This window comes from Littorina saxatilis, unplaced genomic scaffold, assembly GCF_037325665.1.
Source record: "Littorina saxatilis isolate snail1 unplaced genomic scaffold, US_GU_Lsax_2.0 scaffold_521, whole genome shotgun sequence".
In the NCBI taxonomy this organism is placed as follows: domain Eukaryota; kingdom Metazoa; phylum Mollusca; class Gastropoda; order Littorinimorpha; family Littorinidae; genus Littorina; species Littorina saxatilis.
In genome coordinates, this window is record NW_027129100.1 from 40,001 (window position 1) to 50,688 (window position 10,688).

At 39.4% G+C, this 10,688-nt stretch overlaps 1 protein-coding gene across 1 annotated transcript in view; it reads right to left on the minus strand.

The window, feature by feature from the left end:
• The window catches only part of LOC138957382 (uncharacterized), an 11,430-nt gene extending 1,040 nt beyond the window's left edge, over positions 1-10,390 (minus strand). The window contains exons 1-3 of the mRNA XM_070328505.1: positions 9,550-10,390; positions 8,144-8,242; positions 6,073-6,306 (exon numbers count right to left, since the gene is read on the minus strand). Of these exons, the coding sequence (XP_070184606.1) occupies positions 6,073-6,306; positions 8,144-8,242; positions 9,550-10,180 (964 nt within the window). The 5' untranslated portion in view covers positions 10,181-10,390. The remainder of the gene's footprint in view (positions 1-6,072; positions 6,307-8,143; positions 8,243-9,549) is intronic.
• Between the last annotated feature and the right edge of the window lie 298 nt (positions 10,391-10,688).

Here is a 10,688-nt window from a genome sequence, read left to right on the forward strand (position 1 = left end):
CACCACACACACACACACACACACACACACACACACACACACACACACACACACACACAAACACGCACACACCCACACACATACACACAAACACACATTTTTTCTCGATCTAAAGTCTTCCAGAAATACGTACAGTTAGTCAAATGTAAAAATAGCACGATGAAAGACACTCAAATTACGTGGTAAAAGTATCATCTCTGTTGTTGACAGCTTGGTCGGAATTTTAACCCATACCAAGTGCAAAACCTTTTCAGAAGAAATCCAAAGCAGATAGTTTTTGATAAAGGTTATAGTTATCAGAACAGTTGATCAATACACTCGTCTTCGACTCACAACCTGAAAATGGATGAGAAAATATAAACTGAGCTAAAAATAAAAAAATAAAGCTGTTTACGGTATCCCGACCGACCCTAATTTTTCGCGCGACCCTAGACTTTTTTTGGGCATTTGGGAAAAGAAATAAATGAAAAAAAATGAAAAAAAAAGGTCTTTGTTTTTTGGCAAAATAACGTAAAAATATGGTTTTTTAGAAGAATTTTTAAAAAAAATTAAATCCCGACCTACCGACCCTATTTTGCTTTGCCTATGTTTAAACAGACTATTTTTGGGGGGGGGGCTAACCTGAGCTAAGAGAATACTAACCTGAGCGAAGAGAATACTAACCTGAGCTAAGAGAATACTAACCTGAGCTAAGAGAATACTAACCTGAGCTAAGAGAATACTAACCTGAGCTAAGAGAATACTAACCTGACCTAACAGAATACTAACCTGAGCTAAGAGAATACTAACCTGAGCTAAGAGAATACTAAACTGAACTAAGAGAATACTAAACTGAGCTAAGAGAATACTAACCTGAGCTTAGAGAATACTAACCTGACCTAAGAGAATACTAAACTGACCTAAGAGAATACTAACCTGAGCAAAAAGAATACTAACCTGACCTAAGAGAATACTAACCTGAGCAAAGAGAATACTAACCTGACCTAAGAGAATACTAAACTGACATAAGAGAATACTAACCTGAGCGAAGAGAATACTAACCTGAGCTAAGAGAATACTAAACTGACCTAAGAGAATGCTAACCTGAGCTAAGAGAATACTAAACTGACATAAGAGAATACTAACCTGAACTAAGAGAATACTAAACTGAGCTAAGATAATACTAAACTGAGCTAAGAGAATACTAAACTGAGCTAAGAGAATACTAACTTGAGCTAAGAGAATACTAACCTGAGCTAAGAGAATACTAACCTGAGCTAAGAGAATACTAACCTGAGCTAAGAGAATACTAAACTGAACTAAGAGAATACTAAACTGAGCTAAGAGAATACTAACCTGAGCTTAGAGAATACTAACCTGACCTAAGAGAATACTAAACTGACCTAAGAGAATACTAACCTGAGCAAAAAGAATACTAACCTGAGCTAAGAGAATACTAACCTGAGCAAAGAGAATACTAACCTGACCTAAGAGAATACTAAACTGACATAAGAGAATACTAACCTGAGCGAAGAGAATACTAACCTGAGCTAAGAGAATACTAAACTGACCTAAGAGAATGCTAACCTGAGCTAAGAGAATACTAAACTGACATAAGAGAATACTAACCTGAACTAAGAGAATACTAAACTGAGCTAAGATAATACTAAACTGAGCTAAGAGAATACTAAACTGAGCTAAGAGAATACTAACTTGAGCTAAGAGAATACTAACCTGAGCTAAGAGAATACTAACCTGAGCTAAGAGAATACTAACCTGAGCTAAGAGAATACTAACCTGACCTAACAGAATACTAACCTGAGCTAAGAGAATACTAACCTGAGCTAAGAGAATACTAAACTGAACTAAGAGAATACTAAACTGAGCTAAGAGAATACTAACCTGAGCTTAGAGAATACTAACCTGACCTAAGAGAATACTAAACTGACCTAAGAGAATACTAACCTGAGCAAAGAGAATACTAACCTGACCTAAGAGAATACTAAACTGACATAAGAGAATACTAACCTGAGCGAAGAGAATACTAACCTGAGCTAAGAGAATACTAAACTGACCTAAGAGAATGCTAACCTGAGCTAAGAGAATACTAAACTGACATAAGAGAATACTAACCTGAACTAAGAGAATACTAAACTGAGCTAAGATAATACTAAACTGAGCTAAGAGAATACTAAACTGAGCTAAGAGAATACTAACCTGAGCTAAAAGAATACTAAACTGAGCTAAAAGAATACTAACCTGACCTAAGAGAATACTAAACTGAGCTAAAAGAATACTAACCTGACCTAAGAGAATACTAAACTGACCTAAGAGAATACTAACCTGAGCTAAAAGAATACTAACCTGACCTAAGAGAATACTAAACTGACCTAAGAGAATACTAACCTGAGCTAAAAGAATACTAACCTGACCTAAGAGAATACTAACCTGAGCAAAGAGAATACTAACCTGACCTAAGAGAATACTAAACTGACCTAAGAGAATGCTAACCTGAGCTAAGAGAATACTAAACTGACATAAGAGAATACTAACCTGAACTAAGAGAATACTAAACTGAGCTAAGATAATACTAAACTGAGCTAAGAGAATACTAAACTGAGCTAAGAGAATACTAACTTGAGCTAAGAGAATACTAACCTGAGCTAAGAGAATACTAACCTGAGCTAAGAGAATACTAACCTGAGCTAAGAGAATACTAAACTGAACTAAGAGAATACTAAACTGAGCTAAGAGAATACTAACCTGAGCTTAGAGAATACTAACCTGACCTAAGAGAATACTAAACTGACCTAAAAGAATACTAACCTGAGCAAAAAGAATACTAACCTGACCTAAGAGAATACTAACCTGAGCAAAGAGAATACTAACCTGACCTAAGAGAATACTAAACTGACATAAGAGAATACTAACCTGAGCGAAGAGAATACTAACCTGAGCTAAGAGAATACTAAACTGACCTAAGAGAATGCTAACCTGAGCTAAGAGAATACTAAACTGACATAAGAGAATACTAACCTGAACTAAGAGAATACTAAACTGAGCTAAGATAATACTAAACTGAGCTAAGAGAATACTAAACTGAGCTAAGAGAATACTAACTTGAGCTAAGAGAATACTAACCTGAGCTAAGAGAATACTAACCTGAGCTAAGAGAATACTAACCTGAGCTAAGAGAATACTAACCTGACCTAACAGAATACTAACCTGAGCTAAGAGAATACTAACCTGAGCTAAGAGAATACTAAACTGAACTAAGAGAATACTAAACTGAGCTAAGAGAATACTAACCTGAGCTTAGAGAATACTAACCTGACCTAAGAGAATACTAAACTGACCTAAGAGAATACTAACCTGAGCAAAGAGAATACTAACCTGACCTAAGAGAATACTAAACTGACATAAGAGAATACTAACCTGAGCGAAGAGAATACTAACCTGAGCTAAGAGAATACTAAACTGACCTAAGAGAATGCTAACCTGAGCTAAGAGAATACTAAACTGACATAAGAGAATACTAACTTGAACTAAGAGAATACTAAACTGAGCTAAGATAATACTAAACTGAGCTAAGAGAATACTAAACTGAGCTAAGAGAATACTAACCTGAGCTAAGAGAATACTAAACTGAGCTAAAAGAATACTAACCTGACCTAAGAGAATACTAAACTGAGCTAAAAGAATACTAACCTGACCTAAGAGAATACTAAACTGACCTAAGAGAATACTAACCTGAGCTAAGAGAATACTAACCTGACCTAAGAGAATACTAAACTGACCTAAGAGAATACTAACCTGAGCTAAAAGAATACTAACCTGACCTAAGAGAATACTAACCTGAGCAAAGAGAATACTAACCTGACCTAAGAGAATACTAAACTGACATAAGAGAATACTAACCTGAGCGAAGAGAATACTAACCTGAGCTAAGAGAATACTAAACTGACCTAAGAGAATGCTAACCTGAGCTAAGAGAATACTAAACTGACATAAGAGAATACTAACCTGAACTAAGAGAATACTAAACTGAGCTAAGATAATACTAAACTGAGCTAAGAGAATACTAAACTGAGCTAAGAGAATACTAACTTGAGCTAAGAGAATACTAACCTGAGCTAAGAGAATACTAACCTGAGCTAAGAGAATACTAACCTGAGCTAAGAGAATACTAACCTGACCTAACAGAATACTAACCTGAGCTAAGAGAATACTAACCTGAGCTAAGAGAATACTAAACTGAACTAAGAGAATACTAAACTGAGCTAAGAGAATACTAACCTGAGCTTAGAGAATACTAACCTGACCTAAGAGAATACTAAACTGACCTAAGAGAATACTAACCTGAGCAAAAAGAATACTAACCTGACCTAAGAGAATACTAACCTGAGCAAAGAGAATACTAACCTGACCTAAGAGAATACTAAACTGACATAAGAGAATACTAACCTGAGCGAAGAGAATACTAACCTGAGCTAAGAGAATACTAAACTGACCTAAGAGAATGCTAACCTGAGCTAAGAGAATACTAAACTGACATAAGAGAATACTAACCTGAACTAAGAGAATACTAAACTGAGCTAAGATAATACTAAACTGAGCTAAGAGAATACTAAACTGACCTAAGAGAATACTAACCTGAGCTAAAAGAATACTAACCTGAGCAAAGAGAATACTAACCTGACCTAAGAGAATACTAAACTGACATAAGAGAATACTAACCTGAGCGAAGAGAATACTAACCTGAGCTAAGAGAATACTAAACTGACCTAAGAGAATGCTAACCTGAGCTAAGAGAATACTAAACTGACATAAGAGAATACTAACCTGAACTAAGAGAATACTAAACTGAGCTAAGATAATACTAAACTGAGCTAAGAGAATACTAAACTGAGCTAAGAGAATACTAACCTGAGCTTAGAGAATACTAACCTGACCTAAGAGAATACTAAACTGACCTAAGAGAATACTAACCTGAGCAAAAAGAATACTAACCTGACCTAAGAGAATACTAACCTGAGCAAAGAGAATACTAACCTGACCTAAGAGAATACTAAACTGACATAAGAGAATACTAACCTGAGCGAAGAGAATACTAACCTGAGCTAAGAGAATACTAAACTGACCTAAGAGAATGCTAACCTGAGCTAAGAGAATACTAAACTGACATAAGAGAATACTAACCTGAACTAAGAGAATACTAAACTGAGCTAAGATAATACTAAACTGAGCTAAGAGAATACTAAACTGAGCTAAGAGAATACTAACCTGAGCTAAGAGAATACTAAACTGACCTAAGAGAATACTAACCTGAGCTAAGAGAATACTAAACTGACCTAAGAGAATACTAACCTGACCTAAGAGAATACTAACCTGAGCTAAAAGAATACTAACCTGAGCTAAGAGAATACTAACCTGACCTAAGAGAATACTAACCTGAGCTAAGAGAATACTAAACTGACCTAAGAGAATACTAACCTGACCTAAGAGAATACTAACCTGACCTAAGAGAATACTAACCTGACCTAAGAGAATACTAACCTGACCTAAGAGAATACTAACCTGAGCTAAAAGAATACTAACCTGACCTAAGAGAATACTAACCTGACCTAAGAGAATGCTAACCTGACCTAAGAGAATACTAACCTGAGCTAAGAGAATACTAAACTGAGCTAAGAGAATACTAAACTGAGCTAAGAGAATACTAACCTGAGCTAAGAGAATACTAAACTGAGCTAAGATAATACTAAACTGAGCTAAGAGAATACTAACCTGACCTAAGAGAATACTAACCTGAGCTAAGAGAATACTAAACTGACCTAAGAGAATACTAACCTGACCTAAGAGAATACTAACCTGACCTAAGAGAATGCTAACCTGAGCTTAGAGAATACTAAACTGAGCTAAGATAATACTAAACTGAGCTAAGAGAATACTAACCTGAGCTAAGAGAATACTAACCTGACCTAAGAGAATACTAAACTGCTGCTGTTTTGTACTTCTGTTGTTTCTGTTCCTTTTGCTGCAGCAGCTAATATATGGTTAATTTTTACTGGCGATATTTGATTTGTATAATACCTGATCTTGCGAGATTCACTGAAGACCGATGATTTTGTCCTCGTGACTGGTGGGGGACAGCCTCCCTGTTGTCATTGTAGGTATTAATTCTGGGGATGCCGGCTATGTTGATTTCAGCGTCATTGTAGATGATGAAGTTGTTTGTTGTTGGGTTTGTGATGGTAGCGTCGGTTAGGATGGTGGAGGTATCGTCGTTGTCAGCTTCGTCGTCATTATTCGATGTGTCTGCCCGTCCTGCGATAACAACAAACGATGATACATACCAACAACAACAACTTTCTTTTTTTTTCTTTTTTTTCGTCTTTACACCTGTTCCTTGTCCCGTTGTGCTCTCACACCGCCCCGTCCCTGCACTCGCTGCTCCATCCACATCTGAATTTCGTTCCGCTGCCAGACTTGTCGATTTTACAGACGCTCCAGGGGGGGATGTCGGGTCGTTGCGGTAGGCTACCCTTGGAAGATGACACTGCACTTCTGCTGAGTCACTTCGACGGTGTTCAGTAGTGGGTCTGTCCCGAGCTAACGGACGCAGCCCACTACCTACTATGCCCCCTACTAACGACATTGACTTTTAAGTCGCGGAGCCAGACTGAGTGAGCGTCCCCTCCAGAGAGCAGACCGCCACCACGTCCCTCCGTCGACCCCCCAGAACGTCACACGTTGAAGACTGACAGCAGAACTACTATTCAGAGAAGGATCGAACAGGAACACTAAGACCAAGGTCACCATGAGAGCTCCGGGCAACAACAACTTAACACTTTCTACCCCACCTATGTTGATCAAGTTTTTTTTTTTAGCCGAGACCAGATGCGCTGCAGCAGGTCACTCAGAATTGTAGTAACTGTGTAGTAACTGTGTATCAACAAGCTGGAATGCAGGCGTTAGATGGACGTTACAGGAAGCGACTGAAGCTAACAGTCTATATATCCGTACCTGGGAGACAATGAGTTAAACAGTGTCGTTGCTTACCCTTCTTACAGGTTTTTTTATGTCGACTTTTATAGCTCGAAGATACCTGCATCCCCGTGTAAAGAGGACCATTTATATTGTCACAGATCTGCCTATGTGTGTGTGTGTCTATGTGTGTGTGTCTGTGACGGTACGTGTGTCTGTGTACGTGTGTGTGTGTGTGTGTGTGTGTGTGTGTGTGTGTGTGTGTGTGTGTATGTGTGTATGTGTGTACAGAGCCGGACTAGCCTAAACATGTACCTCACTTATTTAAAACATTTTTTATTATTGTTTATTTTATGCCGTTTCATGCAAGGAGCGACCATTTTGCTATCTCAGAATATGACCTACCCATCAGCTTAGCCTAGTCCGGCCCTGGTGTAGAATAGAATAGAATAGAATAGAATAATGTTTATTGTCATGAACCAGTAAAGTTATTGACACAACAAACAACAAATAATGCATTATACAATGCTAAAACAATCCGTAACAAATTTGCCAAGACGAACTTGAACTTCGTCTTCTAAAAATAAGTTACTTGGAATTTTGTTAGCATATTTCATATTGATATGTGAAGCATCTTCTTTAAATTCATCCCTTAATTTAACATATTTATTGCATTTATCTAGAAAATGTATTTCATCTTCTATGACATTGCATTCAATACAAAGACGATTTTCTTTAGGGATATTCTGATGTCTTCCACTTTCAATTTTTAGACAATGTGTGCTAGTCCTTAATCTGCTTAACATGTGTGTGTGTAAGTTTGTGTCACTGTGTGTGTGTTTCTGTGTGTGTGTGTGTGTGTGTGTGTGTGTGTGTGTGTGTGTGTGTGTGTGTGTGTGTGTGCGTCTGTGTGTGTTTGTGTGCGTCTGTGTGTGCGTGTGCGTGTGTGTGTGTTGGTGTTGTTTTTTAGCCACAAGAACATACTTTGACCTGTACACATACCAAGTGTCTACCGCCTGGCTTATGTTTGGGGAAAGTAGGAATTTCTTGCTGAATTATTGTCGCAAATTCACACCGGTATCAGATTTTTTTTTTAATTTTAAACGTGTCGTTGTAATTTGATCAATTTTGTTACCGCCTCATGCAGTGAAGGTCTGTCTCCTCTGTCGCCTCTTACCTGAATTTGTAGAAATGTTGTCAATGTCTTCGCTGGACCGTTGAGACATGGCCAAGCTGTTTCTCACATCGCTGTCATTATTCATCACCTGGCTCCGTCCTGTCGGGTGATGTAAATGGTAGAGACAAAGTCACACCAATACAAATAATAGAACCATTCACTAATATTCATTCAATATTCAGTCATACATTTGCCCTGAAAAAAAGAAGTTAGATGAATAAAACCTACAGCTGAGCAGTGCAGTAGTAGTAGTAGTGGTAGTAGTAGTAGTAGTAGTAGTAGTAGTAGTAGTAGTAGTGGTAGTAGTAGTAGCAGTAGTAGTAGTAGTAATAGTAGTAGTAGTAGTAATAGTAATAGTAGTAGCAGTAGTAGTAGTAGTAGTAGCAGCAGCAGTAGTAGTAGTAGTAGTAGTAGTAGTAGTAGTAGTAGTAGTAGTAGTAATAGTAATAGTAGTAGCAGTAGTAGTAGCAGCAGCAGTAGTAGTAGTAGTAGTAGTGGGCAGTAGTGGGCAGTAGTAGTAGTAGTAGTAGCAGCAGCAACAGCAGCAGCAGTAGTAGTAGTAGTTGCAGCAGCAGCAACAGCAGCAACAGCAGCAGTAGTAGTAGTAGTAGTTGTAGTTGTAGTAGCAGTAGTAGTAGTAGTAAACCGGCACGGTTGGCCTAGTGGTAAGGCGTCCGCCCCGTGATCGGGAGGTCGCGGGTTCGAACCCCGGCCGGGTCATACCTAAGACTTTAAAATTGGCAATCTAGTGGCTGCTCCGCCTGGCGTCTGGCATTATGGGGTTAGTGCTAGGACTGGTTGGTCCGGTGTCAGAATAATGTGACTGGGTGAGACATGAAGCCTGTGCTGCGACTTCTGTCTTGTGTGTGGCGCACGTTATATGTCAAAGCAGCACCGCCCTGATATGGCCCTTCGTGGTCGGCTGGGCGTTAAGCAAACAAACAAACAAAAGTAGTAGTAGCAGCAGCAGCAACAGCAGCAATAGTAGTAGTAGCCACGGTAGGGTTCAACAACAACACAAACACCACCACCGCCAGCACCAGCACCAACAACAACAACAACAACAACAACAACAACAACAACACCAATCACTGAATCACTCTGTCGTTGTCTGTGGATATGCCAATGAGAAGAGGCGCGGAATCGTGGAGTGTTTCTGTTAGGTTTGCTTTTGATTATCCATTTGTACCCTTCCTCCTTCATCCACGCAAACAGGAGAAAGTCCCCTACCGACAAGCTCCAAGTGTGTTTGTTTTTTGTCCACCAGCTCACCCAGCTCGTTATAAATGAATCGAAGGGACAATGATAGGAATTATTGTCAGCACGCGCACGGTTAATCATTCAAAACTTACTTAGTGATCATACCAAAATGATCATAACTATATTTGCACTCCTGTTAACCTTACCTTCGTGCATGACTCGATCTTCAAGCTGCAGTCTCAAGTTTTGATCTTGTAGTAGTCTGGAACTCAAAGAGTGCATGGAATTCCTCTGCACGTGCAAAATGTGCTCCCTCAATGTGTTCCAGTCCCACTGCCCAAAACAGTTAAACGCTCTGATAACGACGCCTGCCATTCGCACATTCCGAAGTCCTTGGCAATGTATCTCAGCGTCTTTTCTGTGGCTGGTGACCCTGTACAAATGGGCCACCACCAACTCCAGTCCTACATTGTGAAGATTCAGCCTGTTTCGCTTTAGATCGCAGAGCTGTCTGCTGCAATTCTGACACGGAGAAAAGTTCATGTACATCACGATGGTCTGGCCTGAGCCGAGCATCCTCTCATCAAGCTTCATTTTCAAGAATTCAACCATCTTTGTTTCGGCATGAGGGCCGCTGGAAGTACTTCTGCTGATGAGGTATCGCCTTTGGCCGCAGCCGTCCGACAATATGAAGGCTGCAACGACGTAAGCATAGCTCTGGCCTTCCGATAGAATATTGGCCGAGCCTCGCTGGCCACTTTTCCAAAATGTTTCAAAAACCTCCTCGCGAATATGCTGAGGTAAGTTAGTAACTTCCGTCACTTCGCTGCTATCCATATTTTTCTTCTCTTAAAACGATTACCACAGTAAACGATCACACGAAGAAGCGAACGGTTCCTTTTGATATCCGCGATTCCGTTGCTCTGGCTTTAGCGCCTCATGTATTGAGTATATATGCACTATTTCGCAATCAGAAAGGAAATATAAGAGCCTGTGTAAACGTGCGCAGCGTTTGTCAAGGCCAACGAATTATTTCTCGTTTATTTCTCTCCCTTGACAACAAAGGCGTGACCTAGCTTATACAGTGCTTTGCCGCTTCGCCTGAACAGAAAGTAGCCTGCTGTAGTGACTTCTAATGTACACAAAACAGACTGAGAGCGATTAAAACACAGACATCTATTGTACACAGCATGTGCACACAAACACACACACACACACACACACACACAAACACACACACACACACACACACACACAACTTGACTAGCACACACATGCACACACGCATATACACAACACTCACAGACACAGACACAGACACACACACACACACACACACACACAT